A 26,262-nucleotide genomic window follows, 5' to 3' on the forward strand; every position below is an offset into this window, starting at 1 on the left:
TTCATGACAATTACACAGGAGGACTGTTCTCACTTAATTACACAGCTCATTTGCAAAAACTGGTGAACTACCCTGGCATGATAAAAAGTTCTCTTTGGTAGAATATGTTCAAATAGATCTGAATAATTATTGTAGAGCATTTATACCAATTCTGACATATTTTCTTATAACAATAACATGATAATATTGCAAAAAACCTAAGATTATAATAGATTACATGGGTTGACCAAAATCCTTCACCATTTGTTGGATTTTATGTAGTGCTTAACTTCTAAAATCAAACAGCAAATGGTTGTGTCATGTAACAGGCTAAATGTATGGTATAAATTGACTTTGCCTCAATTCTTTCCATGATGAATGAACATTCTGTTCTCAGAAATAATTGCTTGGACGAAAAGGTCGCACACATCAACCGTGGAGTGCAAATAGTTACTCCCCAAATCCTTGTTAAGCTAATTTCATAGGAAGCAGGAATTTGTGTTGGTGTTTCTGAATGCTGTATAAAGCCCAGTGTTCAGAAGAAACCATTCAGTAGTCCCAAAGTGTGGCACTGTTTAAAATCAGTTAACACATACAGACAAAATTCCATAACCGCCCAACACGGCACAATCAGTTGATATATGGTTAGATATTAATTAGCAAGGGGCAGATAAAAATGTTGAATTTCAAGTGCTTCTGGAAGCACCAAAATTTCAACAAGCAATGAGAACAATAAGCTATGTTGTATCAAAGGTCATGCATGTGATGCCATACAGGGGTCATGTAATTATTGAGATAGCTACATGCATTCCTTTTAAACAAATTGTAATTTGTTTCTGAAAAGCAAATGTGGATTAAAAAAATACGACATCCAGGGAACTTGTGTCTGGATAAATTGATAACTTAATCAAAATTATTAATTTGATTCATTCAACCTGTGGAATTTGGTGCCATTTGAGAGCAAGTATAGGCAGACATATTTTATGGAAAACTTTGCAATGCCAACATACTTAAGAGCAATGAAAAAATTTTCTTTGTAATATTTCTTTGTTTTTCTTATTAGCCCCTAATAAACTTCCACAATCTACTTCTTACTACCTTTATGAAATGCCTATGCCCAGTAGGAGTAGTGGTGCACAGATATAGTAAATGAAGGAAGAGAGGGCACGTGATAGACACATAAGGAAATGCAGAGCAGAACACCATTACCTGTGATGGACAGGGAAATGGAAAGAGGTTTGTCTTCCTTTGAAACAGTGACTGGAGATACAAAGCTCAAGCAGAGGGGATTTTTGGCTTGGCTGGTCTCTGTTTTTTATCTCTAGCATGATCACTGAGTTCCAGCATTGCCATAAAAATAAAAGACAAAGTTAACTACTGCTCCTTACCTGAGCTACAGCAATTTACCATCTATGTAAGAAATGAGCCCACTCCCATATTTGTAATTATTATCTATTGGACATTCTATTTCACAGCAGGGATAAGCATGAATTTGTAATGCCATGCAGCTGTGGGTGGCTGTCTAGGTGACTACCATGGCTGACTGCTTTCCTCAAGGGCTTGCCAGGCCACAGCTAGCTGCATTAAGACTCTAAGATTTGCAGTTTCATACTCAGCCCTTCCCTTTTATCCTGATTGGCTTCCCCTTCCAAGGCAACAAAGCAGGAGGCATTCTTTAGCTGCCTTTCAAGCTGCCATTCTGTCCAAGAGTTTGAATGCTGATGGCTTCAACTGTGCCTGCTTGAGACACCTGAAATGTATTCAGCTAATACCACAGCAACCTGACTAAATTATTAATGTAAGTTACTTTGATTCAAGAACTAAAAATGTTTTAATGGTCATAAACATTTCTTATAATATGGTGATTTCTGGCAGAATTCCTGATTTGATCCAAAGCTGGTGTTTCAGAAAGTCTTAAAAGTAAATTTCAGCTGCCATTTTTGGCAGCAAATTCACAAAACACAGTAAAATAAATTGGGAGCTTATCACAGAAATTATGCCAACAAGGTTAAAAGTTGCTTTTGTTGTAATTATGAATTATTGACCACAAAGTGATCTAGGTCCTCTGCTCAATATGCTCTGGAGAGAATTATCACCCTGACTGGCTTAGGATGGACAAAGAGCACAGCTCAATATGCTGAGCCATCTTAAGGCAAATTTTTAGTTTCTCTGTAAGACTGTGAGTAGAACCTGAGAAAGCAGAAAGGGGAATGAAAACAGAAAGGAAAAAGGGTGCATAGTGAAACAATAGCTAGAGTGTTGTTCTGGATCACCATGTGATGCCATGGAGCCATTCATAACCAGACCTGAATATGTCCCCAACCACTGTAGGTTACACTGAAAGAACTAATTATTTCAGGTAGCTTCAAAGAAACCAGTTAATTGTCTTACATGAGGGAAGATTGTTTTCCTGCCTATGCTGAACTGGATGTGATTTCCATGTTAGCATAAAAGTTCCCAGAGTGTGTATGTGTATATAGCAGAAATTCATTTATATTTCTCTAAGTGTTTATTTTCATGGCACAGTTACATTCACTGGTTATTTTTCAGACTATAATACATCTTGGGTGTTCTGGCTAAACTGATGCTGCCAAAATTGTCAGCAAAAAGACCGGAAAAGCTGATGAACCTTAAACTTTTCCCCAAACAACTGCCCAGTTGTTTCTTCAGGATATGGAAGAGGCAGAAAGTCTAAGCAAGAGGAGCGGTAGGAAACCAGGGAGGAAGCATAGAAGTTTCTGTCTGACATGGATTTCAAAAACCTCTGTGTTTGATCTTTTAGAGACCCTAAAACAATTATCCACAGTTATTAGCATTTCAGGATTTATAAGAGATTTGAACATAAAGGAAAAGTAATTCAAACTTCAGTTCAGTGCTCTGCTTATTCACTAGTTTCTTGCTTTCATTTTGCTTAGGAATTTAATATCTTTATAAATTGTACCAGTAATGTTTACAGGAACATCTAAATACGATTTTTGAAAATTATCTTAGACCAAGATCTCCAAGGGTATGTGCAACATAATATCTGGAAATTTTAACATGAAAAAAACTGAAGAAACAGTTCTTCAGTCTCTCAGGACTGGTGTCTCTGTTGCAAATGGGACTTGTGCTAAGAGTTGGTTAGGTATTTTTAACTTGTATGCCATATAATTAAAAAACCTAAATATATGCATAAAAATAAATACTGCCATGGATAATTCTTATTCCCCTCTGTGGGTTTGTCAGACCCATAGGGACAGCACTGTGGTTTGTGGGATGTTCTCCTAGCAACTCCTACTAACATCAGAATTACTTGGGCAGCTGAATCTTTTTACCCCACACTAAGAGTTTGCTACTTGGCATTACTTTATGTGCAGATTTCATGTGCCCATATCTCTGGTTATTTGCACCAGGTTTATTTCAGTTTCTTGTCATCTTACAAAATCTTTTCATAACAGCTTTATGCTATTACTTACTGAGCTTCTCTGCTGAAGTTCTTTGTATTTGGAAAAAAATGATGAAGATGAAGATATGGTCCCTGCCCCAAGGAGGCTATAATTAAAACAAGACCAGCATTATAGAAACATATATTCTAGCTGGCCTCTAACTGGATGGTCTGTTTAGTTTTGTTTTGACGTATTGTATGAAGCAGCATTTAACAGATGTTGGGAAATCAGCTCTCTGAGTTTCTTGTATAAACTCAGAGCAGAGATTCATGTGTATGAATTAATTTCATCACTGAACGTGGGCATTAATGTCATCAGGCATTTTTAAATGTTTGGACCTATTCTGCTGTACTTTGAGTACTCCTTGCCAGAAAATATAGAAACTTTTCAAGAGAAGGTGCTTCAGTTGTAGCAATACTTTCTAGCACCATACTGACAATTTTCTTCTGTTGAGTGAATGTTGCCTTTTACAAGCCCAGCAGTGGAAAAATAAGGGAAGAAAAGTGTCAATTGTTTCATTACATACCCTCTGCACACAGTGTTGACCAAAAAAATCCCCCAAAACCCCAAAGTGGAAGGGTCTCCCTGTGTCTTTATGCCAAGTTATCCCTCTTCTTGTCAGTAATGCTAATTTATCATGCAAATCCTGCAGTTTATATCCTTATGGCTGCTCATATCCCTGCTGTCACAGCAAGGTGACAGATTTTCCCACTCCTCCTCTTTGCCAGGAGAATGGAGCATTGAGGATTATATTCTCTTTTACAGCTTGCAGGGCAAAGTCAAACCAGCATGAAGGGGAGAGCTGACAGAGCAAGGTTTGCTCCTCTGTGCTGTGTTCAGGCAAGGAAACAAGGCAGGTCAGGCAGAGAGTGGATACAAGATCTGGGACAAAGCCTAAAATAGAATATAGTTAGAAGTGTAGCTGACAAACTGACACAGAGATTTCATAATTTTCACACAAGTATTTTGCATATCACATCTGTATTTTTTTTTCTTTTGTGGCCTCCTTAGTTTAATTCTCATACATTAAAGTCTTAAGTGTTTCTAAAACAGCAGCTATGGTTTTAAAAGATCATTTCACACCCACCCCACTCAAATTACAACAGACATGCAATATTAATTTAGGGTGAGTGGGCACAGATGTTATCAAAATCACCCTCTTACCTGCCAACTCCACCAAATTTTCCAGTGCTTGGATATTTTCTTCCACTGATGTGTAGAATTTTACTGTAATGCTCTCTGTGTCTTTTTTTCCCCTCAGATGTTTTATTTAGTTACTAAACCTGCATATGGCTTCCTCCTCTATCAGCTGTCTGAGCTAAAACAATACTTTGTGACAATCACTGAACAGAAAAGCAGCTCTGGAGATACTGATGTGATTAGGTGTGAGGCCAAGAACTTGTGCTGAGTGCTGAAGAGCACTTTATAACCACAGTAAATCAGTACATTTGGGCTAGACAACATGGCAGAGAAGTGATGTGATGTGAAATATGAGCTGGGGAAGAATGTGCAAGAGAGGGAAGTGAAAAGGCATATTTTAACTGGATTTTCATTTTCCAGTGTTAAGTGTGAGTTAACCAGTCAGCTTTTCTTTGCTGACTCTGAGTTCTCTTTAATTCAATATTGTGCTGCTAACACCCAACTGCACAGCAAAACGTGCAGATATGAGCACTCTCTGTGCCTCAGGCCTGTGAAAAGCTGTTGTAACACAGCACTAAATTTGGACTAATGCACCCTGGCCCTCAGCAAGGACTAATAGCTCAGGATCAGCTTCATCCTAACAGCTCTTGAGCTGTCTGGGATGGAGGCAAAGTGAGTTTTATCTTCCCACAATGTACTTTGTGGAGCTATCCATATTGGGTGGAATTTGGAAGAAGTATTAAAAGGTTTTTAAATACATACACCTACAAAAAACAAAGTGCATTTTAAAGGAGAGAAACATCACTGCCCTTATTTCATCATACACAGTATTAGGACAAGAAAAACCAACACAGTGGTCAGGTCTGGGGTGTGGTTCAGGTCTCCATTGCCTTATCCAGCAGAAATATTGTGATTCTAACTGGAAATAGCAGGATTGTTCATACTCTCCACTAATATTCAATCCCATCATTCTTTATAATAAATCCTGTGTTTGTCAGCAAATGGATAAATTACAAACCCTACAGTGCACTCTACACAGCTTGATTGTTTTCCTAGTTTAATACCTACAGAATCAAAGCAGAATTATGTCAATCTGTTGTGAAAATGGGAATAATTTTAATTTCTGTAAATTGGCAAAAGCAATAACAGTAGCCCTATAAAAATATGCATTGCTTGTCACGCACCAAGTTTCATATCTTTACACAGAAAGTGAAAGAAAAAGCTCCTAAGTTCCTCTAATTACACTTTTGTTACAAATTACTTAATGTTCCAATTAATATAAAGAAGTTGATTGTGTGCAATGTGTCTACCTTTGTGCTTAACTTTATTTTCCAGAAAGATTATATAACACTAATGACATACCCTAGCCTAGAATTCAAGTCTGTTTTAACTCGGTTTCCTTCTGTGGCATTGTTTCAGGGACTCGTTTGGATTTTAACATCTCAGGCTGTTTTACAGACACGGCAGGAATTGTGCTGTTTAGAAATTGTGCTGCCATCGTGTGGACAATATTAAAAAGTGCAAAAACCAGCTTTAAAAAAAATTGGGAATCAGTAAGTGTCTGTTATCGTGAGTTAGATGAATTATAAATATGTACTGTATGATATAAGAGCTATGTAAAAATCTGTGGGTTTAACACTGCTAATGGAATCAGGAGTATTGATTCAATCCTGTTTATTTTCAGCTCAAGAAATCCTTTCAAATGAGCACAATGATCAAAACACACAAGTCTCCAAGCTACTTTTAATCAGCACCAAATTCCAACATTAACTGCTTTTTTACTCATTTCTGCATCTGTTTATCTTTTTTTTTTCCTCTAAGTCTTTGCAAAGCTTGTTTTTGTACAGGGTGCATTGCTTTTCTTCCACTCACACACACAAACACTCCTACCCAAAACATCAGCCAGCCCAGGCACCCTGCCCACACAGTCCTCATTCCTGCATGAGTTTACACGAAGCTTCCTTTCAGAAATGGCTTCTTCTTGTTTCCTACATTTGACCCAGAGTTAAGAGACTTAGATTTGAAATTGCTGCATCTAATACCAGTAAAAGTCCAATGGGCAAATTAGAAACACTACAGTGCATTCCTGCAGTTTAAGTCTTACTAAAATTAAATATCTACAAAACTTTATCTACTAAACTTTAATATCTACAAAATATAAGCAGACTTAGGTCAATCCATTGTGAAAATGTGCATATTTTTACCTCTGAATGTTGGATTATGAACAGACCCTCTAGAAAAACATCACAAATCATGGTAATTATGCTTACATAGAAAATGAAAGGAAAAAGTGAAAGTTCCTAAAGATAATTTCCTCTGTAACAGCCCATCTGTAATAGGTAAAGGTTTGCACACAAGGAGTGTGATTCTAAAGCTGTCCTCTGCTGTACAGTCCCTCAAAGCAAAGCAGGATGTCACAGCAGCATGATCTGCCTGCTGCTCTGAGATCCTGCATGCCAAATGCCAGATGCTGCAGCCTGCTGACTTAATTTATATTGAATAAAGGTAAAGCTTTGTAGGCCTTACTTGTGGGCTTCAAACAGATTATTTGGGAATAAGAGCTTAAAAATATGTTTGGACCAATCCCTTCTTTTGTGGAAGTTTAGTGGGTTTGTTTTGGAAAACTTAGAAAGTTTTAATTGACCTTTATGATCACTGAAGATCTTTGGAATCTTTTATAAATGGATATCAGTGTAGCATTTTACTTGGGTTGTCACTTATTTGTGCAGAAAGAGCCTGCTCTTGTGGTACAGTAGGAGATGAAATAAATATATGTTTAACTAAATAGATATAATGGAATGCCATACAGTAGAAGGTTCTCTGTGATGCTTTTTCAGCTTCTATAGAAAGACAGGTAAATCTATGCAGTAATGACCTCTGTTTTCCAGGTATTTGCATTTTATACTTGGTTGATTTTGTTTTCAAGTAAATGTGAGTTTCAGCTGAAATTTCTACCCTCAAAGGCCTTATTTTTTTTTTATGTGGATATTCCATTGTCTAATTAGGTAGGAACATAGACTACAGTCTTTTTCTTACTGGATAAACTTACAGCATATCATATTTGTTTTCTGCTTTGGCATTTACTATCATGAAACTTGTGGGAGCCTGATTTTCTTTGACAATTTTACCTTACTCTCAAACTTGTTAGAAATTACTATGGATTGAAAAATGCTGTGGGTGAGAGGTAAATGGAACATGGTGATGCATGGAAAAGGCTGTTCTAAGTCTCTAGTCTGTATCACTGTGCTCAAGCTCTCGATTACTTTAGATATTAAAGTGTTTAAAATACATGGGAAAACATTAAAAACTCAATTTATATCCATGAATTAGAAGATAAACTCTAGGTAAAAAAAGGCTGACTTGTAATTTAATAATTGGCAATGTTGTGCTGGAAGGAGGGTGGAACAAACTCAACAACCAACTTTCTTTCAGATGAACTTTAAATGTCAAAGCATCCCATGATAACTTTGCGTGTGTTTGGTTTTCAGTGTTTTGGAAACTGTCCACTCACCCTTTTAAAAACTGTGACACTGGTTTGGCTTTGGAAGAATTGGTTAAGTATACTCTGAGAGGCAGTAATTTAATGAAAATCTGTTAGATTTCCAGAGTTCTGACAACTTTTGCCATCAGTGAATGTGAAAATGGGAAAAGGAACCTTTCCTGATTTACAATTTTTTCATGTTGTTCATCAAATTTTAAGAGTTTTTTGCCCATTATAACCTTGATGAGTTTACGAGATTATGCAATATTACTAATGGCAGACTTTAATTTCCATTTTTAAAATAAACATCTCTAAAACTGAAATATAAACAGAAAGAAACAATAATCAGTCTCATCAACCTCTCCTGGCTGTGGTCTTGGGCTTTTATATCCTCTGTCTTTTCATGAAGCTAATTTATTCTCATACCCTTCTGGGAGTGCTTTGGGTCTTTCAGGCCTTGTACCATCTTCAGGACCAGGATTTCCTGTTATTATCTCCCAGTAATTCTTATCTTCTTCAACTCTGCAGGCGTCAAGATAATTGTGACAAATTACTTCAAATTCTCTTCCAAAACAAGACCTGCAAAGTCAAAAGAGATGGAATGGGCAAGGAGAATTAACATATACACAAATTCAGCAAATCTTCATTACTTGGGAATTGTGTGAGATTTTCTCATTTTTCTCTTGGCATACTCAGAAATATCACCATGCACTTTCAGATACCAGACACTTAAAAGAAACAAAATAACCCACTTTGTTTCCTATGAATAATTTAGGAATCTGAAATCCAAAATAAATGACATCTTGCTAGCCCCAGCAGAAAGAGGCCCTGATAGAACAACTACATTTGTAAAAGCTGGTTATGCCCTCATCCCCACTTCTCTCTGACTGAGGAGGATTCTGGCTACTTAATAACTTCTTCAGCCTCAAACTTTCAGACCTTTTTCATCCTCAAAAACCTGACACAAATCCTCAGTCAGATCTTGCTAACAAGTTAATGGGAAACATTGGTGTACTCCTTAGCAGTGCCTAATCAATATTAATTTAATGCATGTATATTAACTGAATTGAGAGATTAACTTTGATTTGTTGAGACATTTATTCAGATGGACATAAGCATCTAGAATTTTATGCACTGTGATTTTATTAAGTTCCCTTGTTCTTTACACTTCTAAGTATATAATTTTTTTCCTCCAAAAGTAACCCAAACAACTGACATTGCTCCAGATATTCAAAGGGAGAACCACTAATAAACTAGAGAACTCTAAAAGAATGATATGATAATGAAAAAAAAATCCAAACAACAAAGACTGAACCAACTGTCTGCAGCAACCCAGCAGCACATGTTACAGCCAAGAAGTAAAATAAGGGAAAGGAGAATGGCATTTTCTATTATTTTCCATTTCCTGCTTAAGTGTTCTTAAAGCAATCCTCTTGTTCCTCACAGTAATTCTTGCTGTTGGCCCATCACTGTGCACACCCTGCCAGTTGTAAGTTACTCTTACCACACACAGAAGGTCCTTGGAACAGCTAAGTTGCGATTGGTGTAGCAATGAGTAATAATAATTTTAGTTTCTGTCTGGAAAAAAAAGAGCAAGGGAAGAACTTGACAAACATTTTTAAACCAGTACTGTGAATAAAGACTGTCTTTAACAATTAGTTAATTTTGACTGTGTTTGTTAGTGAGCTTATTCATGTAAATGTGTTTTAGTTCAAGGCTATGAAGGAACAATTGTATTTGTGATACTCTCTTGTACACCAGCACTTCAGGAAGCCTAGCAGTTATCTGGTACAGGAAAATACTGTATTTACAAAAGGTTGAAAACATTTGGAAAATCATCCACTTATTCAGATGCCTTGAGAATTTTATTAGGCATTTAATGTATAGGACCTCTTAGTTAATCCCATCTCCAAATATTGGAAATGGAATTTACTGTCCCAAAAGGCCTGAAAAACAGCTAAGTAATGCACACCCACAACATTATAATGTCAAGCTTTGAAAATTTCTGATGAGAAAAACTGAACAAGTCAACTTCAAAATGAACAGTAGAAACAAATATTTTTATTAGCAGATCCCTAGTTAAAGAGATGGTTCCTTCCCTCTCCCCTTCCTAAAAGTAGAGGTTAGAACTGGCATAACTCACATAAATATGTGAATAAAACCAACATAACATTTTTTTCTCAGTAGTCCACCTGTTTCAATTAAATTTTCATAACATTTCCTACAGTTTTAATGTCTTACAGGAACTGGACATCCTTCATGTTCAAGACGCAGTTGTGGATCCAAGGACTTTGCTTGCCAGAAAGTCAAATAGGAAATCTCACCTGTCAGAAATACTTTCTGAAGGCGAGATTTTTTAGCAAAATCTCTAAATGTTTTGTGGTCACTTGCCAGATAAAACTGTAAAAAAAAAGTATAGTAAGGACAGTATTAATGTAAAAGAAACAAGATATGTAATTTTGAAACATATTTTTGAACAAAAGAACTTTTCTCTAGGCTCCTGATAGATCAGTCTTCACAGCTAAAACTATGCAGGCAAAACCCATAGGATAGATTCAATACTGTTGATAAACCCATTAAGTAGTTATTCTATATGCAGATTTGTGAATACTAATTTAAAATTGAATTTACATTCCAAATATTTTTATTTCACCAAAGTGATTGTTGAGAAGGAAAAATTTTTCAAAGTTGTGGTGATTTATTTTGAGTGCATACGTAAGTGTAATGCCTTATTTGCTTTTAATTTGCAGAGGGAAAGAATGATTCCATTTAATAGAAGTCTGCTTCCTCAGAATGATGGAATAGTGCATGACATTCTATTCCTACTATGGATTATCTTCATAAGAAAGGAAATCTTCTCATTTTGGAGTTTCACAGAATATTCTGAGTTGGAAGAGACCCACGAGGACCATCAAGTCCAACACCTAAGTGAGTTGTTCAAAGTAAAAAAACCCTAAAATCTCCTTGAAGAATTCTTTCATGATTCACAATCCAATTGTGATTTCTTTTTCTTTCACTTTTAGATTTCCTTTATTCAGTCATTCTGGCTAACAGCCCCCTTGGTCTGCACACCTGACCTCTGGCAAGTAGCATAAACTTGCTTTTCTTATCTTGACCTATGCATGATTCTGAGCCTGTTCTGTAAAACGAAGATGTTGCACCAGTGTACAGCTTTATATATCTATTCTTAGAGAGGGATTCAATGCACATTATGAGCCTATATGTTACCACTGCCATTTGTAACTTTGGTGCCTTACCAGTTTGTCAGAAACCCCTCCTTTTGTCCCAAGAAGAAAATTCTGCCCATATCGAAGTGGTTCACCCACTGCACTTCCATCAACACTGTTAAAATTGTAAAAAGGAAGAAAAAGTACATTCAAATATCAGTTTTACTATTGTTTAGGGGTTTTATCTGTTTTGGTCTACAGTTAGATGTTGCTTTGTGACAAAATTTTGTATTGTTTACCTTTTAAAATAGGTAAAATATCTTAACCTAAGGCAGAGCCTTTGACTATTGAGCAGGACCCTGTTCTTTTGTTCTATGTATTTGAGAGAGAGAATATGCTGGGTTTTTTAGAACAGAACCATGTCCACTTCATGGAAAGCAAAAGCAATGACACATTTCTGCTTGCAGGAGAGGGAATATTAATACTAGTGATATTTGGACATGCTTTGTCTGCAACTGGAATAAAAACAGCTGCAGAATTTATCAAATGATACAGTGAACTTGATTCTGTCTTCACACCTAAGCTGATTTAGAGGTCATTGGAATTAATCACAGTAATATGCAGTATAGAATTCAGCTTTCTGCATGATTGAAGACTCTTTCTTAATAAATTAAATTTACTCCTATTCCTTTGTATATTAAGCAAACTTCATTGTGTATTTCTCAAAACAAGATACCTAAAGGTAAACTAATAATTGAAAACAACTCAGAATAAAGTAGCAGACCTTACAATACAGAAAGCATTTCGACCTATGGGGTCCACCCTCTTGACTGCACTGAGTCCACGTGAGATCTGCAGGGGCTCATCTGAGTACAGGGACACTTCTTCCATGTCAACAGCCAGAGTGACATCGCCACGCAGCTCGGGGTCCCTCTCCTCCGGGGATGTGCAGTCTGGGTTCACAAGCAACACGGTGTCTCCAAAGTGAACAAATCCATCAGTGGATACAGACAGCTCTACCTGAATTAGAATTTACATGGTACTTTACAGAATTATCTGAACCTAACATCAGAAGTATTTTAGTGTATAATTTCCGTAGCTTTCTTAGTGCATGCAGAACAATAATAGGAGTTATGCCAGTCTGTGGGGGTCATGGGGAGGTGGACACAACCCTCTTCAAAAAATTACCTTCTTGAAAATATTCTCTTTAATTCTGGCTAATCTCTGTACAAAAAGTTGTCCTTTCTCTCTCTTACGGATAAAATCCCTCAGCAGGTCCTGTTGGCAAAGGAGAGAGGAGCAGATATGTTATCCAGCACCCAGGATCTCGGGTTTAAAGTGGATTTAGCGAGCCGGGGGGGAGGCGGCGGTGCCCGAGGGTGGCGGTACCTGCTGCGCGATCTCGTCCTCCAGCCAGTTCCCGATGCGGACCCCGAGGCGGTAGGAAGCCATGGCCAGGCCGGGCCGCGTCCCGCGTCGCCATAGCGACCGAGCCGGGCCGCGATTGGCCAGTCCCGAGAGGGAGGGGCCGCGATTGGCCAGCCCGGAGAGCCTGGAGCCGCGATTGGCCAGTCCCGGGAGGGCGGAGCCGCGATTGGCCGGGGCGGGGCTAGGGGCGGGGCCTGAGCAGCGCTGAGGGCGGAGCGGGGCCGTGAGGGGCCGTGGGGTCGTGGAGTATTTGACAGGACGCGAGAGAGTTTAGATCGTCCTGTCCCACTTTAAATCCAACACTGCCAGGTCCTCCCGGAGCCATGTCCCCAAGTGCACGCCTCTTTTCAATACCCCCGGGGTTGGTGGCTCCAGCACTGCCCTGGCAGCTCGTTCCAGTGCTGGCCAGTCCTTTCGGTGCAGCGGTTCCCAGTGTGAGCTCGACCAAGGCAGCTTGAGGCTGTTCGCTCCTGTTCTGCCCTTACCGTGTCGGTCTGTCCTCCAGAGCAGTGAGAGCAGCTCAGGCCAGAGCCTCCTCGGGCACTCACCTTTTACACTCCATGTTAAACAGAGATGTGCACCAGTCTAACACAACAAATCAGTTCATTATCACTGCGCTGTGTGTGAATACTGTCAATCATAGAATAGTTTGGGTTGAAATCACCTTAGAATCACCTCGTTTCAGCCCTCCCCTGCCGTGGACAGGGAGCCCTTCACCAGAGCACGGAGCTCCGAGCCCCATCCAAGGTGACCTTGAGCAGCGACAACCTCTCTGAGCAACCTGTGCAAGTTTTTACCACCCTCATTGTGAAAAACTTCCCAGCGTTTAGAGGGAGTGAATGTATTAGGTGAATGTTTCGATTGTAAATGTTTTGCTTTGTTATTATCTTGGTTTGAAATCTACATGGCAAGTTAAGCTAAGTGACTATGCCCATGCCCTGTGTTTATTTTCCAGATAGGCTAAGTCAATGATCTTCAGAGAAGATTTTAATCCTTGCACAACACATTTAATCCCTTTACCACTGTCACGGTTTTCTTGCAAGCTTGCTATCATAAAGTTTCAATGCTGGACAACTTAAAAAGATTAAAAGAAAATTGTTTTTTGAATGGGCAGCTGGGCTACATCTTATCAGGCACTTTTGACAATAATTCACGTCAAACTTGGCTCTTTCCTGTTTGTTTTTTAACCCAAAAAATTATCACTCAAAAAGTTATTTAGCACATCCCAAACTTTTAATGACCAAATTCTATCCATTTTTGTTCAAATAGCACCACTCAGTGTTCAGTTCTGGTAAGTGGCACCTAGCTCTACTGTCAGCAATGGTGAAACTTGTAATTAAAATAAGGAAGAAACTTTGTTCATCTTAGCTGAATGTCAAAAGCCAAACACCTTTTTCTTATTTCAGAATTAAGCCACTTAAATCAAAATTCAGTAATAAATCATTATTATGAAAATAATGTTATAAATATATTATGAATATAATGTTATAAAATCATCTGTTAAGCTTAGCTGTGTCATTAAGAGCAGGTGCACTGTCTTGCTGTTGCATGTAGCTAATATTCAGAATTCACAGCAAGCTTCCATAGTTTTGTAGCCTTTTGCACTGTCTGTACTTATTTACTTACACATTCTGATGCAGAGAGAAATATTTGTACTAAAATGTAGCTGTGTACAAAAATATCTCCAAGCATCTCTTAGCAGGATTATGCTGAGTATCCTTCTCACCTGGAAGGATTTGATTTCTGATTACATAGTATTTCCTGTAAACAAACAAAAAGAGTTCCCTATAAAAATGTTGGAAAATTGAACATCCTCCATGCAGGAAAGGTTACAGGCTGTTCAACTCAGTTTCCTTATGTGCAGATAAAATCTGTGTTTACTCCTAACAGTTGTTTGCTTTATTAAATGGTGTGAAGAAAAGCTGTGCTTGTAAAAGAATTGACCTATGTTTGTGTGTCAAGTTATGCCAGAATACAAATAGACCAGAATTAAAGGTCTATGTGATTTACTGAATACAATAATATTGCAGGGGTTTTTTTGTATTGTTTTGGTTTTTTTTAAGTCATTATTAAGTAAAATTTTAATCTGCTACTTTCAGAGACTGTTCTGCTCTCTGGAGTCGCAGATCTTTTACCCTTTTTATCTTCTCTTTTTGCTTTTTTAATGAAAGATAACTAGATTGTTGAGAAGACCCCAAATAACACATAGAGCTATCTATGCCATTAGTTTACATAAAATGCTGGGCTGGTTAGACTTTTAATTGCCCCAAGCTTGTCAGAAATATGTGAGCTAGAACATGTTTTAAATACCTGAAATTATAAATGCATTGTAAATATCAGTACTACAATTATCGTGTGTGGTCCAGTCTGGCTAAAAGGGCAGGGTCTGAATGGGTGTGAATGTATATTAAGTTCATGAAAAATGAATGTGATCTTACTTTGAGAAGAGCAAAGAATACTAAAACTAAGTCATCAAATCATACATGTGTTGGATGGGAATGTTTTTAATTCCTGCCTTTTCTACCTTGGGAGTGTGGCTATGGGGTTTTTTTCCTGTTTTCATTTTCCTTTTGAAATTTGTGAGTATGCCAAATTACCAGGAGTAAAACATTCTCTGGGACAATTTGTTTCCTTTCATGTTATTATTTTACACTAGCATTATTCTGACACATGCTATGAATCAGTTTTCTTTGCTGTTATTAGGGTTCTGGCTATTAAAGTGATTAATCTACTTGTTAATAATATAACTACAGTTTCTTATTCTAACCTGTGCCCCAAACACTCCTCTGTTCACAGAACAAATAAAAGGAATGAAGTAGTTCATGTGATATGATTTAAGGATTGTTGTTTTGCCACTTGTGGGGATGCCTCCCATTTTGGCTGTGAATTCAGTGTGGAGTTTTTCTGTAATGATTTTTGCTGGGAAGCAGTGAACCTGTTCATGGTACATTATTTTCTGAAATGTAGCAATCCATTAAACTGACCTTTCAGTCTACCTTTTACAAGGAAAAGGAGCAGGATTCTTGTGTGCCATATTGGCAGTAAGTTTGCTGATACAGGTATATGAGTGGAAATTTACTCATTTATGGGATCTGGTTAAAGACATTCAAAATGGATATTATTGTTAATTTGTTGGTTTATAACAAAGGATTCTGCTGGAGAAGGAGGGAAGGGCAAGGGAATAATTTTCAATGTGTCTAAGACTAATAATAATAATAATAATAATAATAATAATAATAATAATAATAATAATAATAATAATAATAATAATAATAATAATAATACTTGCCAGATAGTTTGGATTGAGTTATCCACATCTCCATGGTGTTTTCTACTGATTTCTAATTTAGATTTGTACAGAGCATTCCCTTTAGAGAAATTGTATAATGAATATTTTCTCTTCAAATTGATCTGTTCCATCATGACTGACTGTGCCAGCTATTTGAAGATTTTCTCCTCTTCCTGGCTGAATTGCGTTCAGCAGATGGACTTGAAAAACCACTAGAGTTCTGTATCTCTCAGAAAAATATTGTCACACCAGAAACAGTAATTTATGAAAAGAATATAGAAATTTTAAATGTATGTCTCCAAGAAATAACATGTATTTTTCAGAGATCTGTATTAACTTTGAATCAGCTAAAAGACTTTCATCAGCAATAAATAGTTCAGTGTGAGCAGAAACACCATTAACAAAGCTCCATCGCTTCTTACATTTATCTCTTCACAGGACTGTGCATCATGTATGTCTACCCTTAGGCCATTTGAAAATGCTTCTTTGCCAAGCTGTGGAGTATTTCTCCAAGGTGTCTGACCAGAACAATGAGACTGGCCATGCCATTGGCTAAGAAGAAGTCTCAGCTGACTTCTTTTAAGAACTGCTTGCTGGGGACCTACCTGAAGAGACTTGTGATGTTCACGCACTTCCAAGGTATGGAGTGCATTTGCATGTGCTGAGCTGCAGAGTTCTGTCCTCAGAACAGGCACTGACACAAAATCACTGTGGCTGAGGTGTGGTCCTATTATAATGGGTGGAAATCAGCTCACTGATCTGTTTAAACTTTAGTCTCCATGAATACTCATGCTTGAGATTTTGAAATTTGCTTTCTCTTAGCAATTTTTGTATGTAAAAAGCAACGGCATGATTATCTGTAGAGAAAAATAAATAACCCTAACCTCCATGACTTAAGCTGCCTTTGACTGTGTGGGTTATTCAGGCAGAAAGTCCTGCCAATGTGGACATACTGCTCCTGAAACTGGAAGGCAACATTTCTGCACGACCTCTTGTGACCCAGATCATTCTGTTAGTTCCCACTTTAGGGCTATCTATAGATAGTGCCCAGGGTTGTCTTTGCTTCCTTTTTTAGCCTTGCCTGCAGCATGATTCCTCTCCTTTATTGTGAATTGCATATTTGATCAATCATTGCCCTGTGATGTCACTTGGCACAAGTGATGTCACTTTCCTCCTTTTGGGTTTTCCTTCCCTGTGAGGATAGTGCTAAAAAAGAGACCAGTCTGTTCCCCTCATTTTCCATGGTGCAAATATATCCTCCAGTGTTGAAGCAAAGTAATGATGTACACAAATAACACTGGAGATATGGGATAGTCTATCTTCAAACCTTTCCTAAATTTGTTTGCTAGAAACTGTATCCTACTGGCCCCCATGAGAAACTTATTTGTGGTAGTTAAGGTTTAGAGATAAGGAAATTAAAGAGATCAGAATACTTTAGTTCACATGAATCTGTGTTACATAAAATGAGCTGTCTAGAAACAGGAACAGAAACTGATTTATGTATTTATACCACAAAACATGAATCAGTTAAATATTTCTGGCAGAGCAAAAAGGAACGTGAGGAGACTCTTTTGTCCTAAGGGGGAAAGAACATGTGTATTGTAATTGTTTTTAACATTTTCTGCCACCATTCTGCTATTTATGGTTTTGAATTGGCTGACCCTACTCTGGCAGTGTATTTATGTCAGACATCACGGCCTACAGAAAATATTTTATATGTCTGAAGACCCTGGCAACTGTTCTAATTTGAGGCTCAGAAGATTTTGGCATTTCTATGTAACAATGGGCTTGTAAATTAGTGCTGCTTAGCTGGTGGCTTTTATTCGAGCTGTGGGAGAGAAACTGTTGCAATGTAATGCTGAGGATGCAACAAATGGATGGAGCACAAATAATGGAATAAATAAGAAAATTGCTAAAATGGTCATTGCAATGTACAATAATTGACAAAGTTTATTTGCCAGTCCAAACTGAAAATCTAGACCATTCATTCCGTGAACACCTGTTCTGCAGAGAAATAACTTTCTTGCTGAAATAACTTTTAATTATTAGAAAGAGTCATCCTATATGTACTTTTCAGTGGACTGGAATGATACAGAATGGGCCATTTTTAATCCGAGTTTTAACCGAAGCCTCCTAAAACCAAGCAAGGAAAATGGATTAGTGTAAAAGCAAGGGCTGAGCTCTTTACAAAGCAAGCAGAGTATCTGGTCTATGTGCAGGAACAGTATTTTTGTGCTGCTCCCCTGGGGTCTCTGTGATCACACAGAGCATGGAGGGGCCTGTGCTCTTCTCTTAGGGGAGATCCTGGAGGCAGCTCAGAATTGCACTGGCATCTCATAAGTACAGGGAACTCTTGGTTAAAGTTCAGAATAAATTGTGTTTAAAATGTGTTATATATGTTCGTTAAGGTAATCAAAGAGCAGCTTTCCCCTCTCCCTGCTTGTGGCAGCAGAAAGCATTTTCAATAATATATCAGAACTAATTATGAAGATCACCAGACCATAAGCATTGCTATTATTTAAACTTTTGAGAATCCATCTTGGAGGGAGGAAGCAGACAAACAAAAGAATGCATAGAGTCATCATAATCCATACAATTTGTTCATATCTTACTCCCTAAGAAAGTTTATGATACTCTCTATCATCTTGATAGGAGTTACTGAGGAGCAAGGAATATCAAATAAATGTCAAGGTTATTTAGCTTTTTAACTAGGGCTTTCACATGGAAAGAGAAACCCCAAATACGTTTGAGCAATCTTAAGTAGTAGTAGCTACAGCAAACAAGAAATTAAAGAAGAAATTCGTGATATAAAAACTAATGAATTATATTTAATAAGAGAAAAGCTTAGATTGATTTTCTTCTTGTTGCAGGGTACACCACTGATGTAAGTGGACTGATATTTGCATAAGATGATTATCAAAAAGGAAATGCATTTGCATTTATATCTCCATTTTGTGTAGTCTTTTGGCATCAAAAACTGTTCTCTCTCTTAAAAAATCATGTGGTGATAGAGTTCTCTGTGGAGAACAATCACTAAATCCACAAAGAACTTTTTAATCTCTGTTGATCCTGGCAGCAGTCTTTGGCAAAACTTAAAAAAGCAATGGTGTCTTACAGAAGACTTGCTTGATTTCCCATGATGTGACAGGCTATGTAAATGATTCAGTAGAGTCAACTTTGAGATAAAAAAATTCTGAATGGAGATGTTCATGCAGGGACTCAAGTTCCAAGGCTTAAGAGTACAGATGTGCAATTAGTGGGACAATGCAGGATTTTATGTCAAAATATTAGTGAAAATGTAAAATAAGAAACATCAGGAAACTGGTTACAATAGCAAAGAAGTTTCATGTGGAAATTTAGGCCATTCGTATATCATATGACTTAGGAAAAGAGAGAATAAATTCAGAAAGGAAAAAGGTGAATTAACCTTGGGAGACCAGCTAGATCTGAACACTAGCTGTAAGGAGAGAGAAAAGTTTGCCTCTTAGTGGCTGGATGGGGAAATAAGTGGCATTCTCCTGATTCTTTCAGACCTGAAGCATGAAGAAAGAATCAAAGCTGACCATCAGGTTCTGGTTGATAAGGAATGCTATGGTGACACTATGGCAGAGAAGGAATCATAAAATCAGAATATCCTAAGTTGGGAGGGTTCCACTGGGATCACTGAGTCCAGCTCCTAGCCCTGCACTCCAAAATCACACCATGTGCCCGAGGGTGTTGTCCAAGAGCTTCTTGAGCTCTGTCAGGCTTGGTGCTGTGACCAATTCCCTGGCTAGGCTGTTCCAGTGCCCAGCCACTCTCTGGTGGGCAGCCCAGTCACCTTTTCCCTTATATTCAACCTGAGCCTCCCCCGACTCAGCCTCACGCTGCTCCCTCAGGTCTGTCACTGTCACCAGAGAGAAGAGAACAGTGCCTGCCCCTCCTCTGCCCCTTGTGGGGAAGCTGTAGACAGCTGCATTCTAAAGGAAGCCTTAAAAAGAACATAATTTTGTTCCTCCTCCTGCTCTCTTATCTTTCATGATTCTGCACTCTCAAATTCCATTTATTTTGCTACCTCTCAAGTTGTTTTCTTCATTCATTTTGGGGTTTTCTTTTCCCGATCCTCGAGTTCATAGAATCTGTCAGGGCTGCTTGGTCTTTTGGGAATTCATAGGCACTTCTACTGTTATAGGTAGTTTTGCTGATATGAATTCCTGTAGGTACTTTCTGAGTATCATAGATATTGTGTGTTAATTTATCCATTATTTTTTGTAAGCACCTTTCCCTTTTCTTCTCTTGTGTTTGTTTGTTAAATCCTGAGTAAAATGTACACCACAGTATAATTGAAGAGCAGCACCTTGCTCTGTTCTGCAAGTTACATTGAAAATCCTATGGCTTTTTACGTATTTTTTATAACTGTATCTTATTTGGGAGTGCTTTTGTAACACAATTCTTATAGCAAGCATCTTCTGTTGGCTGCATCCTTCCATATTATGGAGTATGAAAGAGACTAAAAGCAGCAATGATTTGTGGAAATTAGACACGCCCTTTCCCAAGTTGCAGGTACCTGGCATAGTTGTGTGAAGTTTGGCTGCTTTTTTTCATAACAAGATTATATGCTTTCCTACTTTCAGTAAAAGTCTTTCTATTATACAGTCTTGTATTGACTTATAATAATGATTTTTGAATCTGTTTTTGTTCCTCAGAAATGTGTGTGAAGTCTTGCCAAGGAATAAAAAAAAAAATATGAGAAAGCAAACAAACTGAATAAACACATATCTACAGAAGAAATGGTTGCAGCTGAGAATGGCTGATTCTTCTCTCTGTGAAATGTCAAACCAAGTCCTGCAAACCAAATTGTTAGAAATAGCCCTGGCTATTGCAAACTCATAGCCTAAACTGATCAAAGTGTTGAGCTTCTGTCTGTAATCATGAGGGATGATTCTGTTCCCTACTGCAGGAAAAAATACTGGAAGCCTGGCAATACCTGGTGCTTCTTAATTTTTATTGTATGGCATCTTTTGTGCTGTTATGAATCCTGCACAATCCTAGTTAAATTTAGAAAGCTGGAGGACAGCTTTGCTGCTTTAATAACTTCTGCTGCTCCTGTAAGAGGTTTATATTTGCATGCCAATTTAGCATGCTTAATTTGCTGCTAAGGTTCACTGTTCTCATTGTTTCACATATCCTGGCATGAACTCATTTAATTTATTCCTTTGTTAGCCTGTGTCCAGCTGATGAACTGCTAATCCCAGCAGAGGTTATCAAATGTAACAAAAATTGAACTAGATTTTTTTTCAGGAAATACTAAAGGGGATATTTGACTGTGATATCCTTCTCACTGTAATGGCAGATAAATACAACCATAATCTGCTTATAGTGCATAGCTGTGTTTGCTTCAAAGAACTGAAATTAGAAAATATCATCCTTATAGTTATTGATGTGGTCCAGAATGCATCTCTACCAAACTCCAATGAGTGTTCTCTCAGCTTTCATCCAGGAGAAGATGAAAGCTAAGAGACCTGTCCTGTGAGGAAAGGCTGAGAGAATTGGGATTGTTCAGCCTGGAAAAGAGAAGCCTTTCAGGCTCCCCTTCCAACCATTCTATGATTCTGTGATTTTGATGTTTTCAAACTGAGATTGGGCAGCATAGAGGACCAATTCTGAATTGTCATCTGTACATTATAATGTCAGCTCTTAGAGCTGTAACAACTTCCAGCTCATGCTTCAGAGTTCCTCACATCTTGGAGAAAACCAGAGTGATGGGTACCCTGGATAGCACACAATATGCCTGGGAGACATTTGAAAAGATTCACTTTACTGATTTTTGTTGGCAATTTTTACAATGATTGTTGAGACAGGCCAGGAAAGTTTTCTCTTTTTTGCCAGGTATAATAAATTCACTTATTTTGTGTTATCATTTTCAGCACTAGGATTACTTCCAGGCTTGGAAAGAGAAATGGGCTTCTGAGAAAAAAATATTTTAAGGACAGTTTTCTTTGAGTAGAATTAATAATCAGTGAATTATTTAAGACAGGCATTTCAGTGCAGCATGGATAGGTGATATGGTGTCCAGATATTTTCTGTTTAACTGGAGTAAGATTGCTTATATGCTTATGACCAATCATTAGTGCAAAAAGGAGAAAAGGCAATTCAAAGCACTGAAATTAAAAACATCCTTATGGTAGTTCTTGTTGTCCAGACTCCTATCTGTAATGTTTTAATGCTTGTCACTAGAAGCAGCTTGTTGGTAGCAGATGTAATTTTTTAGTGGCTTTACCATTCTTTTCAGCAGCAAGTTATTATCATATATTTCTGTGTTGTCCTAATCCTCAGGTTTTGCCACAGTAGTATCCTGAATACTATATTTGTTTGTTGTTTTTTTTTTTTTAAAGTACTGAGGTGCAGTTTTTACCTCAGCTGTCTGGGCAGCACAAGGATCCAGAGTCAGAGCAGACACTGGAGGTGATGCTGTGTAGACATGAAGGGTAAAGACAGGAAGTTTGGAGGGGGAAGTTGAAACCTGTAAATGAGATTCAAGGAGGGAATGAAACATGATGAGTGTCAGGCAAAGCAAATGATAATTCCAGCAACCTTGTGGATACAATGGAGAACAAGGCTGGAACTTCAGGAAGGAAGAGGAGGCAGTGAGACTGAATGATTTTTCTCAGTGTGGTCAAGAGCAAATAGTACCTCAGTGCTTTTTTGTTTTTAGTGGTAGATATGCCAAAGTACTCTGACCCTTGGAAATTGATTTGTTCTGCTTATTACACTGATTATTTCTAGAAATTTGCTGAAGGAAGGAACAGGAAAATGTTTTTCAGTGGCAGTCAGTCCTGCAAATAAGTGTTATGGTACCACAATGTAATTAATGCCAAATGTGTCATCATGCCTTAGTCTGAAAGGAATTTAGAATGGATGCCTGTTTTCTTAGTGAACAAAATACCATTTCACCCTAATTAGACTAATTTTTTACTAAGGACAGTGTTTAAGTTGTAGTAGCTATACCTTTCTCTTCAATATTCCTGCAGTCTGTACCAGTGACTGATCCTTTGGCTGATGTAAAACTGTGCATGTGGGAGACATTTAATCTGGGGGCAGGACCAAATCTAGTCCAAAGAGAAAAACCTAGAAAAGTACATTGTGTAAGCATAAAGGCCTGAGAATAAATTGTTTTGATGTACTGATACATTCCTATTGTGCCCAAATTACTAATGCAGGCCTAACATATGTTGACAAACCAACAATTATTCAAATCTATTTTTATCTTTTATTCTGAGAATTACTCCAAACCTGTGCTTTAGTACCTTATAGTAGAAAAGAAACAGCTACTTTTGGTTTTGTAAACTGGATTTATTCTTTAGCAGAAAGTCTCCAGTAGAAAGATTTCTGAATCCTCACCAGCCATAGATTCAGAGAAAGACATAGCAAACCTGCCCTAAAATCCTGAACTGAACTGTTTTGTAACCTTACAGCTGGAAAGATTTACACTGCAAAGGCACAATGGAAGTGTGTCATCCTTGAGATTCCCATACACATCAGTCATTCCCCTACTCATCATTTTCCTTCACATTTTATGCTGTAAAGGTGATTCATTTACACAGAACAAATACCACTGGCCAGAAATCAATGTCTGCACAGAAGCTATTTTTAATGCTGTTTAGAATAGCACACACTTTTTCCTGAAATGTGTTCAAAGATCATCATTCATATGACAACATTGTGTGTTTGCTCATGTAATTTCTGTTGGATATTTTGGATTTCAGAGAAAACAGGAGCTGATTGAGAGCAAAGAATTGCTAAAATGATAAACATGTTACCATTTGAACTCTTGAAAGTGCCCATAAAAATTGACACGTCAGTAGTGGATTAACATTAAAAACTCTGGTATACAACAGGAAGCAGGGTTTAAATCTGGGGAAAACAATAGGCAGTAAGAGCCTTTGTATCTGGGAAGGATTTCCTTGTTTTAAATTTGCTTGTAAACATGGCATGAATTCTGCTGAAACATGCTGGGGCAGTTTTAGTGATTTACATGTCTGAGAACTTTCCCTGGTGACAAAAATAGCAGGGATTTTATTTTTAAAACTTAAATAAAATGCTACCTAATCGGATTGCAGGGGGCACAAAGCCTCTATTTCTACCTACTGCATTCAGAGCTGTTAAACTGTAATATTCCCAGTCAGATGTGTAACAATGCTTCTCGTTTTCAAAGCCAAATTAATCATACAGAGATGCCACACCAAGGAGGTCTTATTCTTTCTTACTTCTAATGAAAGTTAATGATTTTTTAAACCTGATTTCCAAATCTTCTGGGTGTGTAATCTGTCCTGAGCAAATTTCTGATTGTTAAATCTTAATTCCCTGGCTTTCTTTTTGCCATATTTGTAAAAAGAAAATTGACCTGATGTTTTAAATTTTTCAGAATTGATGTTTGGTCACCCAGTGGCACAAGCACTTTTAGCCTTTTCAAACTTCTTTGAGCTTCTAAATTAGTTTCAAGAAAGTGATTTATTTATTAATGATTGGAGATATTTAATAATGCAGGATTTCTATGATCTTTTCTAGCTTGGATCCTACCACCTCATATAGCAAGATGTTATACAATATGAAGAAACAATGCTTTGCAACAAGTGCTTGAAATGAATTAATGATCTGTATTTCAAGGTCAGTGGTACTGTTTGTGCCAAGATGGTTATTGTTGCTTGGCCCTGCAGGCCAGAAAGGGCTTTAAAAAACCAGCCAGTTAAAAAACCAAAGTATTGCTTAATGACATACACATGGTGACTGAAGACATGGTGCTACTGGGAAATTAATCAATTTCTTTAGTCCTCTCATAATTAGGTTTACAGCCTTTAGGGAAGAGCTATGGTTAGGAAGATAGAGAACAAATGTTTCACGGGGAAAAAGGGGGGGTATAGGGAGAGAAGAGAAACTCTTTCCAAAATATGGACAAATGAAAAATAGTCATTATTATGTCAACTGAATTAATATCTCAATCTAGATGCCAATCAGACCTCTCATTTTACTGTATTTTTTTTCTCTAGAAATAAGAGCTGGAGGCCATGGAAGCAGCTTCTAGACAGGCATTTTCATGCCACTATTTCCTGGGGAGTGCTAGTTTGCCTAATAGAATCCTAAAGGTCCAAAAAATGTCTGCTTCCATGTTGTGCTTTGGCATGGGAGTTCAAAAGCCCAGAAAATAATTACATAAAATGCCAAAATTATAAACCTAAAGCTGGATATAAGATCATGAGAGGAGTGGTGGATCTCTTATGCCATTTCACAGACCAGCTTCAAAGGATTTGTGCAAGCCAAGGAAGGACTGATTAGCTCAGGATGCAGCACAGAGCAGGGTGATTTGCCTTGTTCCAGCAGCCCAGGGTCAGCAGCCTTGCAAGCTTGCCAGGCAGTATTTTCTTTTCCCAAATTAGAAGTTGTGTGTGCCAATAGTAGATTTCCTGGTTAATTCTGAGCTGTAAATTGAGGGAGAGCCAGGTGCCCTGGCCTCATCCAGAGTCAGGATAGAGCTAGTGAGTCCAGAGGATCTCACTGCCCTGAAATTCAGCAGGAGCTGTGAGCCCCTGGTTGCCATGCAAGGGGTACTTGTGAAAGGACCCTAGAAAGCAACTCCTCTATTGCAGCATCCTGGTATAAGAAGAAAGTTATGATTTTCAAGAATCTAGCAGATTTAAATAAAATGGGAAAACAAACCATCACTATGGGGATGCACTATAATTGCACCATGTGCAATATCAAGACAGGAAAACATATGCCATAGTTAAAAGGATTTTCTCACTTTGAGACCTTATTTCAATTATGAAAAAAGCAGGAAATTGATTCTGACACTCTTCTACCATTGGGTTGAAACATCAGTAAAGTTTCTTTTTCAGTTCTTGATAGTCTTTCAGTGCTCATGTGGCAGATGTTCCTCAGCCCAATCACTGTCAAACACTCCTTCGTTTTGTGCGTGCGTAAAGTGATGGCTGACAGCACTGGGGGTATGGAGTGAGTGTTCCCTGCTGCACTGGTGCAGGCTGCTGCTAATATTAGAACAGAATGAAAGCTCACTTCCTGGAGGCATCAGCAAGCTTTATTTGCAAATTTTTTTCAGTTGCATCAGACATGTGGAATAAATTATCATAAACTGCTTGTGATTAAATGTAAAGTACCAGGAGGATTTGCAATAGTTAATCCCTTTATTTCTGGAGACTATGAAGAGCAAGTTAAGCTGAAGACTGATACATAACTGGTTTTCATTAAACTAATGCTCTTATATTATGGAATTGTTTGGTTTAATTATGGAACATAATTTTAGAAATTATAAGCTTTAGAAATAAGGCAGTCAGCAATGTATACTAGTCTGTAACTGAT

General features: G+C 37.8%; 1 protein-coding gene across 1 annotated transcript; it reads right to left on the bottom strand.

Moving 5' to 3' along the window:
* Positions 1-6,203: 6,203 nt before the first annotated feature.
* CFAP161 (cilia and flagella associated protein 161) lies at positions 6,204-12,679 on the bottom strand. Its single transcript, XM_066558622.1, has 7 exons — positions 12,582-12,679; positions 12,381-12,470; positions 11,977-12,212; positions 11,283-11,367; positions 10,267-10,425; positions 9,530-9,603; positions 6,204-8,604 (listed from the first exon to the last, which is right to left on the bottom strand). The coding sequence occupies exons 1-7, from the start codon at positions 12,642-12,644 to the stop codon at positions 8,427-8,429; spliced, it is 885 nt and encodes a 294-aa protein (XP_066414719.1). The 5' UTR covers positions 12,645-12,679; the 3' UTR covers positions 6,204-8,426.
* Between the last annotated feature and the right edge of the window lie 13,583 nt (positions 12,680-26,262).

The sequence above is a fragment of the Molothrus aeneus genome, chromosome 13 (assembly GCF_037042795.1).
Source record: "Molothrus aeneus isolate 106 chromosome 13, BPBGC_Maene_1.0, whole genome shotgun sequence".
In the NCBI taxonomy this organism is placed as follows: Eukaryota; Metazoa; Chordata; class Aves; order Passeriformes; family Icteridae; genus Molothrus; species Molothrus aeneus.

What these genes read in the sequence shown, in the direction of transcription:
- CFAP161 (XM_066558622.1), bottom strand. Translation starts at nt 12,644, where the DNA reads ATGGCTTCCTACCGCCTCGGGGTCCGCATCGGGAACTGGCTGGAGGAC. An exon ending in AGGACGAGATCGCGCAGCAG is followed by an intron (nt 12,471 to 12,581) that starts GTACCGCCACCC and finishes CTTTGCCAACAG; the next exon opens with GACCTGCTGAGGGATTTTAT. An exon ending in AATGCTTTCTGTATTGTAAG is followed by an intron (nt 11,368 to 11,976) that starts GTCTGCTACTTT and finishes CAATTTTAACAG; the next exon opens with TGTTGATGGAAGTGCAGTGG.